The sequence below is a fragment of the Polyergus mexicanus genome, unplaced genomic scaffold (genome assembly GCF_030449975.1).
Source record: "Polyergus mexicanus isolate NDT 795.1 unplaced genomic scaffold, iyPolMexi1.0 SCAF_16, whole genome shotgun sequence".
NCBI classification, from domain to species: Eukaryota; Metazoa; Arthropoda; class Insecta; order Hymenoptera; family Formicidae; genus Polyergus; species Polyergus mexicanus.
This window is the reverse complement of record NW_027223336.1, coordinates 777,385-797,434: the sequence shown is the minus strand read 5'-3', so window position 1 is coordinate 797,434 and position 20,050 is coordinate 777,385. Positions and strand designations below refer to the sequence as shown.

At 38.3% G+C, this 20,050-nt stretch overlaps 2 protein-coding genes across 10 annotated transcripts in view; both read left to right on the top strand.

The window, feature by feature from the left end:
- Positions 1 to 570: 570 nt before the first annotated feature.
- Mapmodulin (acidic leucine-rich nuclear phosphoprotein 32 mapmodulin) lies at positions 571 to 11,044 on the top strand. 5 transcript variants are annotated; one of them, XM_070309248.1, is made up of 8 exons: positions 571 to 979; positions 6,780 to 6,923; positions 7,102 to 7,221; positions 7,309 to 7,421; positions 7,498 to 7,601; positions 7,743 to 7,816; positions 8,020 to 8,107; positions 8,343 to 11,044. In XM_070309248.1, exons 1-8 carry the CDS (start codon positions 932 to 934, stop codon positions 8,405 to 8,407), a joined length of 756 nt encoding a protein of 251 aa, XP_070165349.1. In that variant the 5' UTR covers positions 571 to 931; the 3' UTR covers positions 8,408 to 11,044. The 5 variants fall into 5 exon arrangements, with proteins under 5 accessions (XP_070165349.1, XP_070165351.1, XP_070165353.1 ...); XM_070309250.1 differs by lacking the exon at positions 571 to 979 and adding an exon at positions 4,123 to 4,556; XM_070309252.1 differs by lacking the exon at positions 571 to 979 and adding an exon at positions 4,582 to 4,670.
- Positions 11,045 to 11,673: 629 nt separating this feature from the next.
- The window catches only part of Amph (amphiphysin), a 32,033-nt gene continuing 23,656 nt past the window's right edge, over positions 11,674 to 20,050 (top strand). For all 5 annotated transcript variants that reach the window (XR_011447936.1, XM_070308517.1, XM_070308516.1 and 2 more), the window contains exon 1: positions 11,674 to 11,921. Coding sequence is in view for 4 of the 5 variants with exons in the window: in XM_070308517.1 (XP_070164618.1) it covers positions 11,853 to 11,921 (69 nt within the window). In the remaining variant the exon portion in view is untranslated. The remainder of the gene's footprint in view (positions 11,922 to 20,050) is intronic.

Below are 20,050 nucleotides of genomic sequence, written 5' to 3'. Positions count from 1 at the left end.
AGAATCAACGGTCACGATTCAAGAATATTTAAGATTACCATGCGCCCGATATTCAGGATCAACAGTCACGATTCACGAATATCTAGATCACCATGCGCTTGATTGGAAAATGCCCGGAAGTGGAATGCTATTAATGACATGACGCATTTCGCGATATATTATATACATAGCCGCCCGATAATCGATTCAAACGATAAGTTCTTATAAACATTGATCGAGACGTGAATATTTTCAGGTAACGATGCGTCGTGCAACGAAAATCTCGTAGATCGTTTCCGATCGGTACGATCGGTGACGCTGTATGGCTAAAGGCTATATAATTCGGACACGTCGAAATGTGGCGCGCCTCGTCGTCGCTTCGTCACGATGATCGACAGTTGGCAAGACGACGACGATCGCGCGGATAGGACGTCCGGATTGGCCGCTTCGAAAGTAGCGCCCGACATATGTCTCGTTTCCCGCCTCCGGTGCGGCTTGTGTTGTGTTGCGCGTGAAGAGTGAGGAGGGAGGCGAGGGGAAGGAAGAAGGGTGGGAGACGGGGAGAGGAAGCGGGAGGGACGCACACCGCGCACAGTCCGGCGAGTCGGATCCGTGGAGACACGTAGAGAGACGCGGCGCGTAAGGGATTTTAGACCGGAATCGAATCGCGGAGTTGGCCTCTCGTTTATTCTTCGACACGCGCGACGCGCGTACGCAACCGACCGCACGGGCAACACGACGGTGGCATCCCTGTCCGCGCACCCTGTCCGGTGACCGATCGTGATTCGGCCGTGTCCGTCCGTCATATTCCCGGTCCGAGAAAGAGAGAGAGAGAGAGCAAGGTTGCTGGCACACGTAGTTGGTGGTGTTGCGACGCAGCTAGGAGGCGGAGGGGACGGTGCGCGCGTACGAAGCGAGGCGAGAACGAGCGTTTGGGAACTGACTGCCGGCCATGGAGAAGCGGATAGAGCTCGAGAAGCGGGGAAAGAAGCCCGGCGACGTAAGACAGCCCACAAATTTTACGCTACTCTTCAATCTTTATCTCGTTCCCTTCCTCTCCACGCTTTCCCTCTGTATATGTGTCTGTGCGCGTGGTGTTTCTCTCTAAATCTTTTTTTCCCCGCTCATCTTAGATTAGCACGCGCTTCTTTATTACTCGCGTAGGAATCGGAGCATGCGTTTACAAATCACGCACGTCGCGTACCCTTGTCACGAAACGATCGCGCGTCGTTGTTACCACCTGGGTGATCCGCGAGGCGTGCTCGAACGCCGCGCGACAGTGTTCAACACGCTATCGGCTCGCGATGGAACGAAGGAAGGAGATAGAGAGAGAGAGAGAGAGAGGGAAAGAGGGAAGACGAATTCGTCGTCGTGTCGTCTCGCGCTTTAGCGGCGGCAAAACACCACGCATCCGCTAATGCGGCGTGCCGCTCCGATTCGCGCTTTCGTCTTTCTCTCTTTCTCATTCTTTAGCCACCGCCGCCGACATTCCGTCCTTTCGGCGACCGCGTGGCTATCCCGTTGTCGCTCGCGCTCGTCACCGATCGGGAGGATGGCATATGCACGCATCCTGACGACGATGCATGGCCGCGAACGAGCTACGAGAATGGCGCGCCGCTCTCTAGAGGCTTCGCATTCTTTCCTTTTTCTCTTACGCTTTTACATTCGCTCGCTTCTGCGTTCTCTATCTTTTTTTCGTGGCCGAGTGAAAAAAAAAACGTGTTTCATTTTTCGGAACGCGCTCTATTTCTCCATCGGTTCCTCCCTCTCTCTCTCTCTCTACTTAATTTATCTACATACTCGCTTCGCCGCTCTACTTCGCTTCATTTCGCATCGCTGCTGTCGGCGAGAGGCGGCGTGTCGACGCGACGAAATCGTCCTCGGAAGTGATCACGCGTCGAACGCGGCGTCGCTTTGGCCTCGGCGTCCGAGAAATTCGAACGCGCGCGAGCGACAAAAACGCGGGTATACGCGGCAATAGAGTGCGTAGCTTCTCGATCTCTCTCGCGCGTCTTTATGCATACGCGCGGTCTCGTTCTCGTTCCTCTTATCGCCACGCAGCCGAGATACGCGCCTTTCGTTATACGTTCGCGGCGACTTGGAGGAGTTACCGTTCTTTCTCTTCTTCTGCTAACGCGATTTGAAAAGCGGCGACGGATGCACGCACGCACGCACACCGTCTTGATTAATGGTGGATAAAGTCCGCGACGAAACAACGTCGATTGATCGAGAACCGATTCACTTTTCCCTTTTCGATTCGTAGCGTTATAATATATAAACGAAGACAGATTTATTTCACTCTCGTATTCACGATATTTTATCTCCGTGTCAATAAACATTACGGAGCATTCAATCGTATGACTTTTCCAATGTAATGATAAACCATACGTTGAGTTATATGTAACGACAAAGTACATCAAGCACGATTACGTATGTTGAATACAGATACCTAATTGCAATTCCACGTAGAATATTCTCCTTTCGTCATCTATATCGTACTCGATACATGCTTGCGGACGCTAGCAGGGTTAACACACGAATCCAGGAATTGTGGTCTAATTAATTTGAATCTAATTTCTCGCTATTGATAATGAGCATATTTAGAATAAATTTGTACGTCACTCAATTTTTATTTATATTAATTATAAATAATTTTTAATTAATTTATTTATTTATACATATTAATCTCGACATGTTCGAGAATGAATCTTTTCACCCCATTGTTTACATTAAAAAAATCCATGCTGCTATTTTCATCTTAATTGTTTCGTTTAGAGATTAATTTACTTAAACTAGGGATACACAATGAATTATGTAAGTGAATTATTAAATCTCTTTATAATTTATTTCGCGGATTAATCGTACCAGTCTCCTCGTCATGACGTTTGCTGCAATGAGTCAATTGGATGAAGTCAATCAAACAGAATATTTTTAGAACAAATTTGTATCAATTATCTCTCTCTGTGTGAATATCCGTACAATTATCCGTGTAATAAAATGTAATAGACAAATCGGACATCAATATCGTATCGTAAAATGTGATTAAGGTCAATCGGTAAAATATTTTCATGGTAGATATTCCGCAAATTCGCATTGCAAACGAGTAATCCATCACATTTTCGATTACGAGATGTATTCATCGATTAAACATAACTGTACAAAGAACTAATGTGATAATCGGCCTAATATTATTACCATCTGTATATTGCCAATATGTCTTATAGATCGCGATTGACGGAGATAACTTATGAAATTTCTGAGTACTCTCTCTCTCTCTCTCTCTCTCTTTCGTCACATAATCATTTCATTTACTCAAGAAAATTGTCACATTAAGAATGATCCAGTTATACGTTTCTCAAATAAACTGTATCGGTTTTTAAAAGTTTGCTTAAATTAATCAAACTTGAGAATGGAAATATGTTTGAAAAATTTTCTTAAATTTTAAATTTTACAATGAACGCAAGAAATGTTTCATAATTTTTGTCTACATATATCTTTATTATTAAAAAATTTGTAAGATATTTTTATGAAATACGATATTTGTTTAGATAAAATTTTGAATTATAATACATTTTTATGCGCGTATATCGATCTAAAAATGGGTTTAAAAATTTCTTCAGCTTCAGTTCCTTCAACAATCTGATTATTCATATTTTGTCATTGACGCGAGTATTACTTGTTGGCACAGTGATGATGCAAATTATCTTGAAGAAAGTTGTCGCGTTTTTATTTGACATTAGGGAAACCGAAAAACTTGATATCGGAAGACGTTAATTAACAAATTTTAGGTGAGATTAATCTCAAATAATTTTGCCGGATAGAACAGTTTTGTTTTTTGTTTTAATACGTGTCCCTTGTTTCGGTTTATATAGCGAAAATAGAGAAATCGTTACCGTCATACGTCCTGCGTATGAAGAACTAACGCGCGACATATGTTTACTCGATTAATGTATTTTTTAGCATCGAGGCGTCGCCACCGATTCGGTGCGGATCGCGCGAAAAAGCGAGCTGCGCGCGCGTCAGCAGCCGCGTTATGCAAACGAATGGCAGCGCGAGCCGTGGGCGGGCGGGCGCGCGCGCGCGCTCGCCGCCGCCGCCATGACAGAGAAGCGCGTGCACGCGGGCAGCTGGACGTCGCCATTGCATCGCGACGTGCGCCGAGATGTTGTTTCCGTCACGTTTTCCGGAAGACGCGCGTCGCCCGACAAGCTCCTGACAATCGCGACGCCGACGACCCGTTCTCGCGCGCGCGTACGCACGTCAACGTAATGCGTAATTGCGTGCCACGCGCGTATGTCCGTCGTCGTACGCGTTCGCGTTTCGTCATGGCGCGTCGCTAATCACCGCACCGCCATGTTGGACGAGTCCACTTCGCCGTCTGATTCCGGTCGATCGCCGCCGTAGTGACACGCACCTACGCACTCTTCCGCGCGCGCGGCCGCCAAAGGATATTTTATCCCCTTCCTCTTCCCCCTCCACTCCCCCTCAGGCGGAGCGACGCGAGATGTAACGTCGCATCATCGAGTCGGGTCGAGTTGCCCGTCTCGATGTTAACCGGCGTCGCCCGACTTTCTCAGGTGCATCGCAACGTCCATCTATCTGCCTGCGTGTGTGCGTGGGCGTTCGCAGAGCCGTAGCTAGGGTGTGGCGTTGGACGATGGCACCCAGCGCTTGCGATACAAATTTGAAAAGTAGTACATTTTTATCGCTTTAAAAAAAAAAAAAAACTTTATGGGGATTGTTCTACTTATTAAATTCGTGATCTCGGATAGACTGCTGATGGACCGCACAGAAAATTTTACGAACTCTTTTGATATCGGGAGAAGGAGAAAGCTCGTTTTTTAATGTTCTCTTCCTGTCGTTATATAAAGTCTTTTTTTTTTCTTTTCCTTCTTCTTAAATGTACAAGTTCGACGGGTTTAAAATTAATGCACTTGTTACGATCGCGAATCGATTCCTGCATATTACTTTACCCACTCTACGTTGACCACCCGCGTTGCGTCGCGATGCATCTTGGATGCAACAGTGTCGTATTATTTGGGAGTATATATGACTATAATATTGGTTAAAATTGGAAGCATCTCTTTGTGTCGCGTTGTATACTGTACATCAAATGTAAATTTCGTATCATTGTCTAGATTTAGGGAAGAACATAGAAAAGAGCATATTTTACTAAAGGCACAAAGATTTAAACGCGGATGAAAATATCAATCTTTGGAGATATTTTTATTAGGAAATATATATAACGTAACACACAACACACATACAATTTGACATTTATTTAAAATGTCAAGAAATTTTAGCTTCGTGAGATATACGTTCTCCTTGGTTCTCTCTTCGATCTTTGACCGTCATTCATCCGATGTATAACTCTTCGTACTATTGTCATTGCAATCGGTGCGACATCATGCATAATCAATCTGGCCGATTTGTCGTATAAACATGAGTGTATATATAAGACATCTAGGTGAGGAATGTAGGATACGAAACGGAAAGAGTGATACATAATTTAACTGCAAAAATTAAATCGATCAGGGAATTTCGAAATGTGAACGGCACGCACCGTATGCTCGCTCTTTAAATTTAACGCGGGTTTCGTGAAAACAATTAAATCGCGAATTAAATACGAGAACGCGTCTACTCCGTCGTTTATTCTCTTGGATTGTCACAAGTGACAAAAATAAAATATACGATGGATTATTATCGTCAGCGAGTGCGAAAATTCGATTCGACTCATAGATTATTATTATCAATATGAGATATAAAATATCAAGTATAAAGTATCATATATTAATATCCGCAGTCGAGAAAACAATGTTGCTAAAAATGTCAGATGAGATTTGATAAAACCGGGGAGATTATCGGTATTATCTTTATTTAAAAGCAGCAGTCGTGGCATGATACACGCTTAAAGGCCTAACGTTATTTCGGGTTGTCAATAGGAAAGTGCGGATGCAATGACATAATATCCAAGCATAGATACTTCCGGTATCGATGATAGTCAACTCCCTTCCCCTCCCCCCCCCCCCACCTCCCCACCTCGTACTCGACGTCGCGTGCCGCAGTCCGTGCTTGTCGCTCACCGGCTTTTCCGATGCCGCTAAACAAGACGCGGCATGCACTCCGCTTACCGTCACGCCTCATCCCGTCACCCTCACGTCCTCTCCCGTATCACCCCTGCCTCCCTCTCATCCGCGCTCCCCTCCCGTAATGCCTCTCTGTCTTCTATCCGCGACTCCGCTCTCGCCCTCTCGCCTTTCTCTTTCTCCGATCAATAAAATAGCCCATCTCCCGCGAAAAGCTTATCGCTCGTTTGAATTTTAACGGAGGACGCCTGCCGACTTTTTCGACCGCGAACGTCCGTTGTTTCGGCCATTTGTCTTCCTCTTTCCTCGGCGAAACCGCGCGAAATGCGCACAATTCCGCGACGCTCGACGATTCGAGTATGATTTCAATCGATTTGGCGTAAGCTTTCACAAACGCGAACATTTATGTACTCTAGAATATCGATGCCTCGAAATATTATTCTTGCTGTAGCACATTCAACACTATAATTTAGAGAGAGAGAGAGAGAAAGAATAACATCTGATACATCACTATTCACGCATTTTTATTTTCAGATAACTCGATATTAATTTTTGAAAAAATCACATGATGCAATTTAATTTTTCACACACATACAGCAACACTGCATGCAATCTTCTGACATTTACATTAAAACTCAGTTTTCTTTACTTGTTAATACAATATGAACATTTGCTATTGATAATTTTATAATGCTCGCGCATGTTTCATTATAGATCAAAGAACTTGTTCTTGATAACTGTCGGAGTACGCACATTATGGGCCTGACAAATGAATTTAGCGCCCTGGAGTCCTTGAGTCTCATCAATGTGGGTCTTACCAGTCTAAAAGGCTTCCCAGAGTTGTCCAGTCTTAAAAAGGTATATATATATATATATAAAATATATATTTGTTTATTGCAAAGCATATTCAAGATATTAATCTCTTATTTGAATAAATTTTTAATGCATGAAAATTTTCTATCACAGATATTAGAGGAAAGATGTATAAATATCGAAAAATACAATTTAATAATACAATTGTTTTTGCATTATGCAGTTGGAGTTGAGCGACAATCGGATTTCGGGCGGTTTAAATTTGCTTGATTCGAGCCCCAAATTAACTCATCTGAATCTAAGTGGAAACAAGATCAAAGATCTTGATACGCTGCAACCATTGGTAAGTTCTTACATTTATCACAAGTATTGAAGACATTTATTTATCACCAAGTCCAATCTACTAATACTAAATTATTTTATATTTCAGAAAGAGTTTAAAAATCTGAAGAGCCTGGATCTATTCAACAATGAAGTGACAAATATGGATAATTATAGAGAGAAAGTCTTCAATCTTATTCCCAGTCTACGATATCTTGATGGGTATGAAAATATTTACTTGAATATTTGCTTTGTTACTCAATTTATTTTCTTAAATTGATTAATTGTTTGTGAATAGATTTGATGCCGATGATTGCGAAGTTGACAGTGAAGGGGAGGATGATGAAGTCAATGGAAACGAAGATGGGGATGGAGATGATAACGAAGAAGACAGCGAAGAAGGTTGATTGAGAATTTAATTATAAAATAGTTGTCAATAAAAATTAGATTAGAAACACAGAGATGTATATTAACGATGAAATAAGTTATGTCAGTAAGTTTTACACACAGGTAATAATAATAGATATACGTGTCAAAATGCAGTTTCAGATGAAGAAGATGATGATTTCTTAGATGACGATCCAGGATTAGATATGGTCTATTCGGAAAAACTCGGGGTGAGTTCAGTTTATTTCATATTTTAAGTAATTCGTTTAACTATGATACAAAGACATGTTTAAAACTTAATAGAATTATCGAGATTTTTCACTCATTAGATATTTATTGTCTATAATATAATTACGAAAATGTGTAGGTTATAGATTGTAATACGATGACCTAGTTATTTAATAAAACTAAAAATAAATATCGATATGTACAGGACAGTGATGAGGAAGATTACATGGGAGAGGAAGAAGAGGAAGATGACGATGAAGATAATGAAGATGAAGAGCAGGAAGAAGAAGAAGGTATGATCCTCTTAATTTCTATATTATTCTTATTGTTTATTGCTTGACTTAGAATTTTCAAACTATCTAACTAGTAACTGCAAAGAAAAATGTAACAAACATGTAGCATCCAGATAATGGAACTTTTTCAAGATAATCTTATAATCTTTTCTTTTATATTGACGCGCGTGCTTACCATGCTTTTTATAAACAAGTTTCTATTTTTTTACAACAATATTGCTTCAATTTTGTGCAGAAGAGTCTCCTGTTCGAGGAAAGAAAAGAAAAATTGAAGATGGAGGAGAGAACTTAAACGATTAAGATGGGTGGGCAAGTCTCTGATATTGTTGAATGAGTGTAAAATTCGTATAAATAATAACAATAAACGACGCCGAGTGAACAGCTGGGAATCAAACTAATCGACCGACCAATGACAGACTACAATTAGTGATGTGAATTTATCAGTAAATCATTGACTGTGAGGAAATTGTGTAACAACAAAAGATTTACCATATGATAGAAGCGGATTGCGAATGAGAAATGTAAAGAAGAAGAGGAGAGAAATAGATAATGATGGCATAAAAATAGGGCTGCATTCCAGCTGGACACAGCACAGTTTTAGTTATACTAACGATATTTTATATAGAGTATATAGTTAGAGTATTAGTGGTGTTGCATAGAGTGAACGAAAGATCGGGATATTAAATGATTTAAAGAGAGAAAGTATGAGAGAAAGAGAGAGGGCGAGAGTGAGTGCGAGAGAGCGAGAAAGTGTGCGCGTGTGTATGTGCGTGCGAGAGACAAAAATAGAGAGCGGGAGGTAGCAGAGTTTTACACTTGAAGGAGCATCTTGTCTGTTAGCTCCAGTCGGCCAAAGGCTGGTCACGCTGGAATGCGGTCATCTCGTTAATCAGTACTAAGGTTACATAAGTTACATTTTAAATACATTATTATTGTACCGTGAATAAGTATATAGAGTAAACGAGGAACAACTTTTGTACAGGTTTACACCATACATCGAGGTGCATTATATGCCTCTGTGATTTTTGGGACAGAAAATAAAGAGAAAGAGAGAAATATATGTTGCTCGTATATGTGAGCGTATATATATCTGCTGAGGATGGGATGGAGAAATATGTTATAAAACAGGACTATCGCTATAATCGATAGCGAAGATACGCATTATTCGCGAAGATGTTTTAAGCTACAGATCCGTTACAGATATCGCGAGATTCGGTGTCAACGGCGGAAAAGAGATAGCAAATAGAAAATAATATCATAATATTTATTATCGTTTTCAATCGCGTGATTCCGATGATAGGAGAGCGAGAGAGTTAGATCGTTTATATATCCAGATATGAAATTCTCCGATACACCTCGATCGACGTGTCCAGCTTTACGCATGAACGTAGACACATGTGTTATTATAACCTAACTTAGAATTTTTTCTAGTAAGCTTTAAGTTCCAGATATTCTTTATACATACAATGTCTAATATACAACGGCGATCGCATAGCGGCTCATGGCTGTTAGGATTATTGTTATTTACTCTTGAGCATTGCGTAAAAGTTATGCTCCTTTAATATAAAGAATCAATTTGATTATTATTATGAGATATATGATATATTCTCTTACTTTTGAAGATAATTATACAATTATATAATTCGATCTTTTTTCTTTTTTTTTTTCTTTCTTTTTTCTCTTCCTTTTTTTTGTTATGTATATATAGGACATCACATACATACACACGCACATAGAACTATCGTATTTTCTTTTAATTATGTGTATTCTATCATGAATATATTCTTTGTCCATCTTAAGCAAAAGTTTTTTTTTTTAAATAGAAATTTAATATTGATTAATTATCGAAATATTTTTAATATTGAAGATTGGAAAACTCGTGACGCAAGTATTATAAGACTTATTAACTTATCGCTTTAAGAAAAAGCGAAATGTGATTTATTAAACCGAAAAGAGATACGATAATTCTAGGACATTCTGTGTATGCCAAAGTATAATTAAGTTGATTGATAATGTGATTAATTTTTCTGTATACATAACTATGTGCAAAAGGCCTCAGTCTTTGGAATGAATTACTAAGGAAACAAAAGTCAACATCGTGTGCGTCAAATGATTAACCTTTAATTTCTGTCTCTGAAGTTACCATTGCGCTGATACATTTCGTGATGAAGTGTGAAGATGATAATGGAGAGGGGGAGGGGAGATAATGGAGATTCATCAATATTATGATTAACATTAAATTACGAGTATGATTTTAAGAAACAAAATATTTATACTTGCGCGCTTTCGCACTTTTGTGAATTGTATTAAAGTCAGAAACGCAAAATTAGACTTAGGATAAAAACGAAAGGAAAATGTGAAAGGAGACATTTAACGAAACAGACGCAAGATAAAAGGATTGATCCGATGTAGTTAATGATGAGACTGTGACGAATATAGACTGGACAGAGGACAACCAATTAACTACGTAATCGTGTGAGAATGGATGGGAGTGTGGTGGTGAATGAAAGTGCGAGGAGAGAGGATCGGTTTTATAAGAAAAATAATAATAATTACGGTATATATAGTACCGAGGACCTGGCGCCTCCTTGTCGCCAGTTTGGTTATGGCCTTATCCAATTTTTCCAAGACTAAAAGCAAATTTATATTAGGTACAATGAGTATATGTGAACATGTACAGGTCCAAATCTGTAAATTTTCAATCTGCAATTTGTAATTGCGGCTCGCGCGGAAGCGTATTAAGAGAGTTAAATTATAAATAATTAAGAATTTAAATTATAAATAATTAAAAACACATTCCGCGCGCCCCGCGACACATACACACATACACATATAACACTTTTGTCAATTGCGATTTTGGATAGACCATTTATGTAAGGAAAAAAATTTGTCTATCATCTTCTATTATCAGATATATATTACATTATATATATTTATTACATCTGCGTATATTGTCTGTCTGTTCCGTTGTTAAAATGGATTTTTATCATAACGGTTGTTTATTTCGAGCAATCCTCATCACACAAAATAAGAAAAGATAATTTATTAATAAAAATATTTACAAATCAATGATAGTGTATCCAATGTATATATTGACGACTAAATCTCAATTTTTTCACGTGTTTGTTTTGATACTTTCATCACGAGCAACAATATGAATCTTTTCTTTATCTATTTTCTCTTATATAAGTTAATCTTTGTTTTTTCAGAAAAAGACAAATTATCTTTATATTATTCTAATGAACTGATTTTGTTTCTAGAATTACTTCCACAGATTTGCTATTTATTTTTATATTGTATTCGAAATTTGAAAATTTCCTAGTAACACAAAACAAAAAAGCTCAATTTAAATTCATAAATTTACCAAATAAATTGCTTAATGTGTTTTTTCTTTCAGCTAATATTTTTACAAATTATAGCACAAGATATTTACATACATCCGGATCGCAAGTATGTAACCGGGCGCGTTTGAAACAGCGCAAGTGGCGACGTCGCGCGGCGATCGCGCATGCGCCAATATGGCCGCCAGCGACGCATGGCTCTGAACGTCGGTCTGTCGGTCGTGCTCTCAGTGTCTCTCCGCGCCTCGATACGTGCGTTTTGATTTGTGCCAGTCGGTGCGCCGTTACCTCCCCTCCCCTGCGCAAAACTACGAGCCATCGATAGAGTTGAGAGAGTTTAAGTGCTTCGCTCGTTTTTTCCCTTCGGGACTCTTGCACTCCGCGACCGACGTTACGGGAGCATCATGGCCGAGAGTAAGGGCGCGTTAATCGCGAAGACAGTGCAAAAGCATGCAGGCAGAGCGAAAGAGAAGGTAAGTGTTCGCGTCTGTCTCTCATTTGTCTATCTCTTTCTTTTCCTGTCGTCCTCGAAAGCTCGCGAATGTCGCGATCGCGTTTTCCGATTCGTCCTCGCGAAACAGAAATTAACGCAAGGATTCGCGAGCAACAGGAGTTAATCCTAACCTCCGTATCGTGTCGCTCGACGGAGAAGTCACGATACTCGCCAACGTCAGAGCGATCAGAGTTGACGTTTCGCGTCATCGGAGCGCGCCAATTATATCGCATCGCAACAATTAAATTTGACGTCATTTGTGTGGATTTCGATTGAATAAGACGTCGCTGTCTAAAAACTAAATAATAGCTGTGACCTTGAAAAAAAGAACGTCACATTATTGGAACATTGTGTTTCGGCGCGCGCGTTGCTTGACATATAAAGTAAGTTTTTTCAGTTTTTTCAATGCCATATATATATATGTATGTATATCAATCGAAAATCCGGTCATTTGCTTCAAATTATATGCAACTCTGTTATAATATTAATTTAAGATTGATTTAAGAGTATGAATAAGGTATTTTTATCAGTCAAAAAAGTGCAATCGAAAAACGACAAATGGTGAGAAAGAGAGAGAGACAGAGAGAAAAGATTTGTACGCGGCGACTTGACAGAAAGGGTCGAGAGAAAAAAGAATTAACGATATCCCTGTTTAACGCGTTTATCCCGGAATGTATTTGATAAAAAAGAAATGAGAAACATTTTTCTTCTTTTTCAAAGAGCGCGACATTCGCACTTTCTGCCAATGGCGCGAAATTGCGCGCTTACGTAATCGGTAAACATGTCGCAGCAGCTTCATATAGCGCGCTATCATTCGAAATAATAATTATGCAACTCCCACCGCGGATTTATTCCGATGCAATGTAAGAAACGCGCGTGTATATACATATGCATCTGAAATGCTGCACGTCACTACTTTGATCGACGATGACGATCGCGTGTTTCGGGCGCGTCTCGTTGCGAAGCACATGATCTACGTCGTATGATCTCTACAATTCTTTTTATATTATACAAATATTGCCTCGCTGGGGCTTTAATCTTCGTGGTTGTTATACATCTCACCGAGTTGGTTTTCGATCAGTTTTTTATCACAATGAAAAGTTTGTCAGCCGAATATTGGACCGTCATATTCGACAAATTTTCGTTAGTATATCTTATAGATTGACATTTAAAATAAATGTGGCTTGCAATAATTTCTTTTTTTTTAGCCTGTCTTACTTTTCGCAATTTTCTGTAACATTCTATATATAATATTATCTCCGAATTTAAGTTATAATATTCCATATCAGAAATATAAAATCAGCTACATTAAAAAGTGAGAGAGAGCTAATTATTTTTAAACATTATTATTTTATAATTTAAAGATGAAACGATGAATATTTTATATCTGACAATTTCCTTCAATCTCCAGAATGATATCGGTTTTTCTTGATTCGAAGCGGAACTGATACGACAGCTATTAGGTATAGCGAGGAGAGTGAGGGGGGGGGGGGGATGTCATATTACGCTGCTGAATTTGACGAATGATCGTTGCGATTAAACATAAATGCTCGCGTATTTACGGTGAAACGAAACTTAACGTTCTCACGAATCACTCGGGATGAAGCATTCTCTGTTTACGTATTTCACTTTTGATGATTCTGCACAAGAGGAGAATCTCTGTTACACTTTTTCCATGTCATTCAACGTCAATGATTATATTTATAAAAACGTTGTTTATACGCGATTCATTTTTTTTTTCTTTTTTTCGTCATTTTGGACGTTTCATCCGCAATGATCGTCCAAAGTGGAAGAAAGTTGGAAATTTCTCTTTACTTTTCCCCACACATGAAACAATGTGTACAATCACTTCTGTGAATATGCTTTTATGCCGTGTATTTTTCTTATGCTTTTCATGATATCCACAATCATCTCGAAACGGTAATTTACAAGCTTTCCTTCGAATTGATTAATTTCTTTTTTTTACATCAAATTACTTTAATTATATGCATGTCACACATACATCTGTACACATTTTTCTATATTATATAAAACTCTACCGATAAAAAAATATATTCTATAATCCTCGTTATTCGCTTACAAGAACGTAATTTCACGTAAATATACGAGAGATTGCGTATGTGAAATACGCATGTATTACACTACATAAATAATGGTTAACGCGAACTCATTGAAATCGCCAGGAATTCGTGATATAGAGCTTGGGAAACGCTGATGCAAATTGCTACGGAAATTCGTTTATGGGCGAAACGCGGGGGGGGATTAGTAGAGGCTTCTCAACGCACATTTACGCATTATATTATAGATTGCATTCGCGATGGCGCACGTCGACGCATCGTCACTTCCGCGATTTGCCGGCATCGGAGAACGCGTGTACCCGCGAGGATCCCTCGGCTCGTTGACGCACCGCGTAAAACCATTGCATAAATGACTCGTCGTGTCGTGCAATTCGCGTGTGTACAGCTGGATCGCTGGTTCAAATTCTCGATACACCACGATTAACAATATCTGCGATTATTTATCTCGCGCCTTCCAGGTCGTGGACGCTTCCGGTTCTACCGCGGCGGATTAAATATATCGTCCTTAATAACAATAGGTATGTAATACAGTTTTACGAGAAAAATGAAGAAGCGTGTCAAATTGGAAAAAAAAAATACGTTTATTTTCGATAGGAAAATGAAGTCGCAAAATAAAGATTGACAAAGCTATTTGATTGTTTCATTTAATTTTTTAGTACAAATTTTTTTTTTTTTTTTTTACATATAATATTATTTATTCGCGGTTGCCTTAATTTAACATGGAAGAGGGGGGGGGGGGGCAATCTCGATTTATCTGGTGAAACCGGTCTGAGACTGTTATAGCTAAATTTGTTGCTCTCTTTTATCCAAATCGAGAACGTAATTCCGAACGCAAATAAAGATTTTACTTGAGAAATCGAATATTTCTTTTTCGCGATATTTAAAAAAAACGCGATATATAATTTATAGACTAGTTTCTAAAGAATATTTTACGATGCTATTGACAAAGTCAGTCTTATTATATAATTCCAGCATATCATTATTTTTCGTAATATGTCATAAATATAATCGTAATGTCATAAAAATCATGCGGAGGATAAGAAGAATTGGTTGCATTGTGGTGATAAAGGTTTTATCTGTTTGAGAATGACTGGAAGCGATACCCTTCGAACAATAGAGAGATAGAGAGATTCGCGTTTATACAGTATATTTATAATACGAAGAAAATAATATCGCGTAAAAGATATCGCGTGCTCTACTTGACTTACATTTAATAATAAATATATTAAACATTTCAAGATGCTTATGTTATATTGTCGCGGAGAAGTTTGGGATTATTATCGCATATTTTTTTTTTTTCGTAAATTTTATAATTTGTAAAATCTAAATAATCTTTTTTTCATCATTATAGATAATCGGTAAATCGATCATTCGTAGTACTTGGCGATATTCGTCATTATTCATGAGGCAAAACAATAATATTTATCAAACCGTATGCACCGATGTACTTGGATAAAAATTATAATCGTTCTTATGTAATTTATATTATTTGCGAACGTATTTGCAATCGGCATAGTTTGATAAAATATTTAACATTTATGTGCAACTTTCTCGCGAAGGACATGCATAATCCATTAGTCGCCAAGAGAAGCGAAGCTAAAAACGCTCGGGGATTACGTATTACGTCGCACCGCCAGAAGCAGCGAAGGGATTAAACGCAATTGATATTTTTTTCGTGAAACTATTATTTGCGCGCGTTGCAAAGTAGGAAGAGATAACGCGATAGATTCGATCGCACATGCTTCGACATTTACGTTTGTATTCGTGCGAAAGGTTCAACAGATACTCGAGGCGAAGAAAGCGTGGCAATCGTTGAGGGGTCCTCATACGATCGGTAATTACTATCAGCGTAGCTAGAAAAATGACGACGCCAGTGATAATATTCATAAATAACGACAGTAGTGTTGTAGAGTTATGTAAGAATAATAGTGCGGTTCCGAGATTTCTCTGATTTACTCATATGACATGCTTCTCTCGCTATTATTTAGGGTTGCGTTTAACGGTAAATGTGATTGTTTAATTCAGAATCTTGATTTGCCTAATGCGAAAATCGCTTTGACTCGAGACCATTGTACAGATTTAAAACCGAATTTGGCGTAAAATGCGCGGCGAGAAAATAGCGGATCCCTGTGTCCTCCTCTCATACCGCAAAAGTACGAGTTGCGGTATCGCGAAGAACTGTGGTATTAGAAATTACATTCGTATTCGCAAACCACAATGAAATGGCGTTAACATTGAAACGAATGTGTATCTTTCCAGATATACAGACTTTCTTTCTCTCTCTCTCTCTCTCTCTCTCTCTCTCTCTCTCTCTCTCTTTTTTTAAATCTTATTCTCGCTCTTCAATAAATTACACTGCGAGACCAATTTCGTTAAATAAAACAAAATTATTTGGTCGAACCATTTTATTGACTGAACATGTAATTTGGTTTTATTTAATAAAAATTATGTTACTGGAAAGAAGTTAAATGTTACACTAACGAACTATTTTGTTTGCATGGAGTTGTTTATCTGAATAAAATTTTATTTATTGCAATAACAAATTCAACTCAAAGTTGTTGTATTAATTAAAGGATTTGTTTGCCCATATCCAAACAAGAGATATAGTTGATTCGAACAAATTTTATTTCATTCAAGAAAATGGGTCTCTCAGTGTAGTATCCAATCCTCTTGATATGTAAAAAAATGAAATACGTTTTGTCAAATGGATTATTTTCCGGTCGCGCGCCACGTGACTTCCGGATGTCTGTTTCCGCTCTAACGAGACGCCGGGCAAGCGTTCTTATAAGGACGCCGACATGTTCGTTCGCCGCGGCGCGGAAGTCGCGTCACATAATCGTTCTTCTAGATTTCTAAGTGTGTCTCACCTCGCGACCGGGAGACCGGCTACTATTCTCGTCCTCCGAGACACGTTCCCGGACGCGACCATCGGCAAATATATCTACGAGCCCGCGGTTTCGGAGACGCCGCTTTTTAGTTTCGCGTCGTTTCACGTTTCCGCCGCAACAGTGTTTCTCAAAGTCTACCGTAGAAATTTTTAGACATTCAATTTGCCTTCAATAGTTTTTACCTCGAAAGATGTCTCTAGCAATCTTTAGCTTGATCATCTTCGCGTATCTGTTGTTGTTATGAATTTTTATAGTATCTATTATTTTTTGTTATTCCTTAAAATCTTGTTATATATTTTAATTGATTTTCTTGATCTTTCCAGACAATTTTTTTGTAATTTTTGATACATGTAATGCTACTCTCTCTTACTTTTCTTATATATATATAAAGATGTATAATCTGCTTATTTTGCACTTTTAAATGATACTATCTCAGTGCATTTATCTCTCTGTCTATCGCCGGTACGTTTATTCACATACGTGGCATGGAAATGCAATCTACACCTAGATTTGAAGCGGCAAAAAATGCATCGAGATTTCGCTGTGTCAGACTGATTAATGATATGAGAAAAATGTAGTTAGAATATTCGAGAAACGAATCTATAAAATATATTCTGAACTTTGTTAAAAATTCGTACCTGAAATATATATATATTAATTTTTATTAAAATATGACAAAGTATGCGAGATGACAAAATAACGCTTATGATTATTATTAAATGAAATTAACTAATATCCGCTAATCTTTATTGTCGATCTCGTTGTTGCAGACCGAAATTCTTCGCGAGAGTTTACTCTACTTTTATAACTTGTCTTACCGAGTGCAACGTGCGTAGCGACGAGACCAGCTGCGTAACGCACTTTTCGCGTTACGCAAGCCGTTTAAATATGCGAGAGCACTCATCTCGGGATATTCCATGACACACACGTAGGTGTACAACTCGCATTGTCTTGCAATGCGAAAAATTGAGCCGGATTCATCTTTAATCGCTTCGCGCGATTCGAGCCTAATACATTAATTATTCCAGTTCGTCTCCTTTATTATCTCGACGCTTTGAAGATAATTTAAAGTAAATCTCGTCGCGCAAAATGCAATTTGAAAGAAAGACGCAGCTGAGACAGGCATCCAAATGACCTTTCTTCTCAAATAGAAAGGCGTCCCGCAGCGTGCACACATTGCCGCGAATAACAGTGCGTGAGTGTTTCTCTTTCGCAAAGGTGATTGCGCTTAATCCTTAGGTATGCGCTCACGTGAACTTTTCTCATCGGGAGATGCGATTTCTGTAAAAAAAAATTTAATAGAATTATTACCGTTCCTTCTTTAGCGTTAAAATATTTTACAGATATTCGTCACGCAATTCTTCTTCAATTTTTCAACAAATGCTTACAAAATCACTCGATTCAATCATTTTTGCTTCCTTTTACCAAACTCACAATTTATCATGATGATTTTACGCTTCATAAATTTAAACCGGGATGGTGATTTAAATTTTAGCGAGTCTGATTTTGATACTAGAGATTAAAATGATCTCTGTTGTTTATTCGCAACGATACGAATGCAATGATTGACGTAAATTATTTCCTCGCAGCACCTATAATTGGATATATCGACGGTACACCGGTATATTTTCAACTGTTGCGTTTCGTAATTTTGTAAAAAGGCATCCATCAGTCGCGAATGCCGATGTTGACCTGTATGACAAACACATATAGACGCTCCGGTTTTCCACTAAAATTAGCGGCATTCACGGTGCGCCAAACATTCCCCCCCCCCCCTCATTCAAAGCGTCTCCCTAGACTCACCTACGAGGTAACGTTACGAGGTAAGCGCGAGAGATAAAGATTTATTCTTTGGAAAAGTAGCAAAATTAAAAAGAAAATCGGGAGTCTCTCGAGGAAAAAATCTTTTCTGCATTTAATACAATATAATTTTATACATGTTAAATTTATAAATATTATAACTATTGTATAATTATTATTTCAAATAGTGAGCAATACCAAAAAAATTACAATATTTTCTTCATCTTTATATTATATTTATTTTTTAAATTATATTTATTGAATATTTGAAATATAAAATCAATTTTTCTTCTTTCTTACAGAGAATATGTAGGAACAAATTTCCTAATAAAAATGTAAAAAAAAACTTTTATAATTAAATTCTGTCAATTCTCCATGACAGCATTTTTTTTTTTTTTTTTTTTTTTTTTTTTTTTTTTTTTTTGACATACATACACACAATATTTCGTCATAATTATTAATATTTAGGAGAAAAAATATATTTTGAGTTTACATATAAATGCATGCACTTTATGTGTTTAGCTCCGCGTAACATTCATCGCGAAGACAATTTCGCTTCAGCGAAGTTTCGCACAATCGTTTGAAACATCACCGTTGAGAGTCGATAACGTTGGCCTGAGTCCAATGGGCGCGTTATAAATACGACTCACGACAAATGCAGACGGTCGTCGTTCTCGGACTCTCTTTATGTCTCGTCCCTCGCCACTCCTCATGCCTCATATTTTTTGCGCTCGTTGCTAGCCTTCTAACGATAGTTTCTACGTTGCGCTCGTTCTCTTGTTTTTCTTATTTGTCTCATAACGACGCGTTTTTATGTTACGTTTATTCGTTTTCTTTAGATTTTTTTTTTTTTTTTTACTTTGAGACAAAAAGAAATATCCAGTGACAAGCACAATTAGTGTGAATAAAAGCTCTCGTAGCTCGTTTTTTTTTTTATATATAATAATAATATCTATTAAAGTGTTTTTCCGCACGGAATGTTGCATTTATGCAGAAAAGCAAAGAATTGGAATCATAATGATAAGTTGAGGGCGTATTTTATCTATTCATGTATAAGATTTGCACATTTTATAAAAAAATAAAAATGATCGTATAGTATGAAAGAAGAGAAAATTTTCCAATTAAATCACTCGTGCACGTTTTCTCATTACGGAAGAATCTGCATCCGATGGCGGCGTTTCCTTCGTTGCATCATCTACTGGGCGGTATGGAAATGTCGCGCGGGCGTAATGACGTCGCGGTTTACGGATATTAATAACTACTGATTTTCTCTCTTGCGATTTTTCACCTATTTTCTGAGATTCTACCTAACAAGCAAAGATTATTCGTCAATAATTATTGGT

Coding starts and splice junctions, on each gene's coding strand:
- Mapmodulin (XM_070309248.1), top strand. CDS start 932: ATGGAGAAGCGGATAGAGCTCGAGAAGCGGGGAAAGAAGCCCGGCGAC. Junction 980..6,779: donor GGGGAAAGAAGCCCGGCGAC/GTAAGACAGCCC, acceptor GTTTCATTATAG/ATCAAAGAACTTGTTCTTGA. Junction 7,422..7,497: donor AGTCTACGATATCTTGATGG/GTATGAAAATAT, acceptor GTTTGTGAATAG/ATTTGATGCCGATGATTGCG.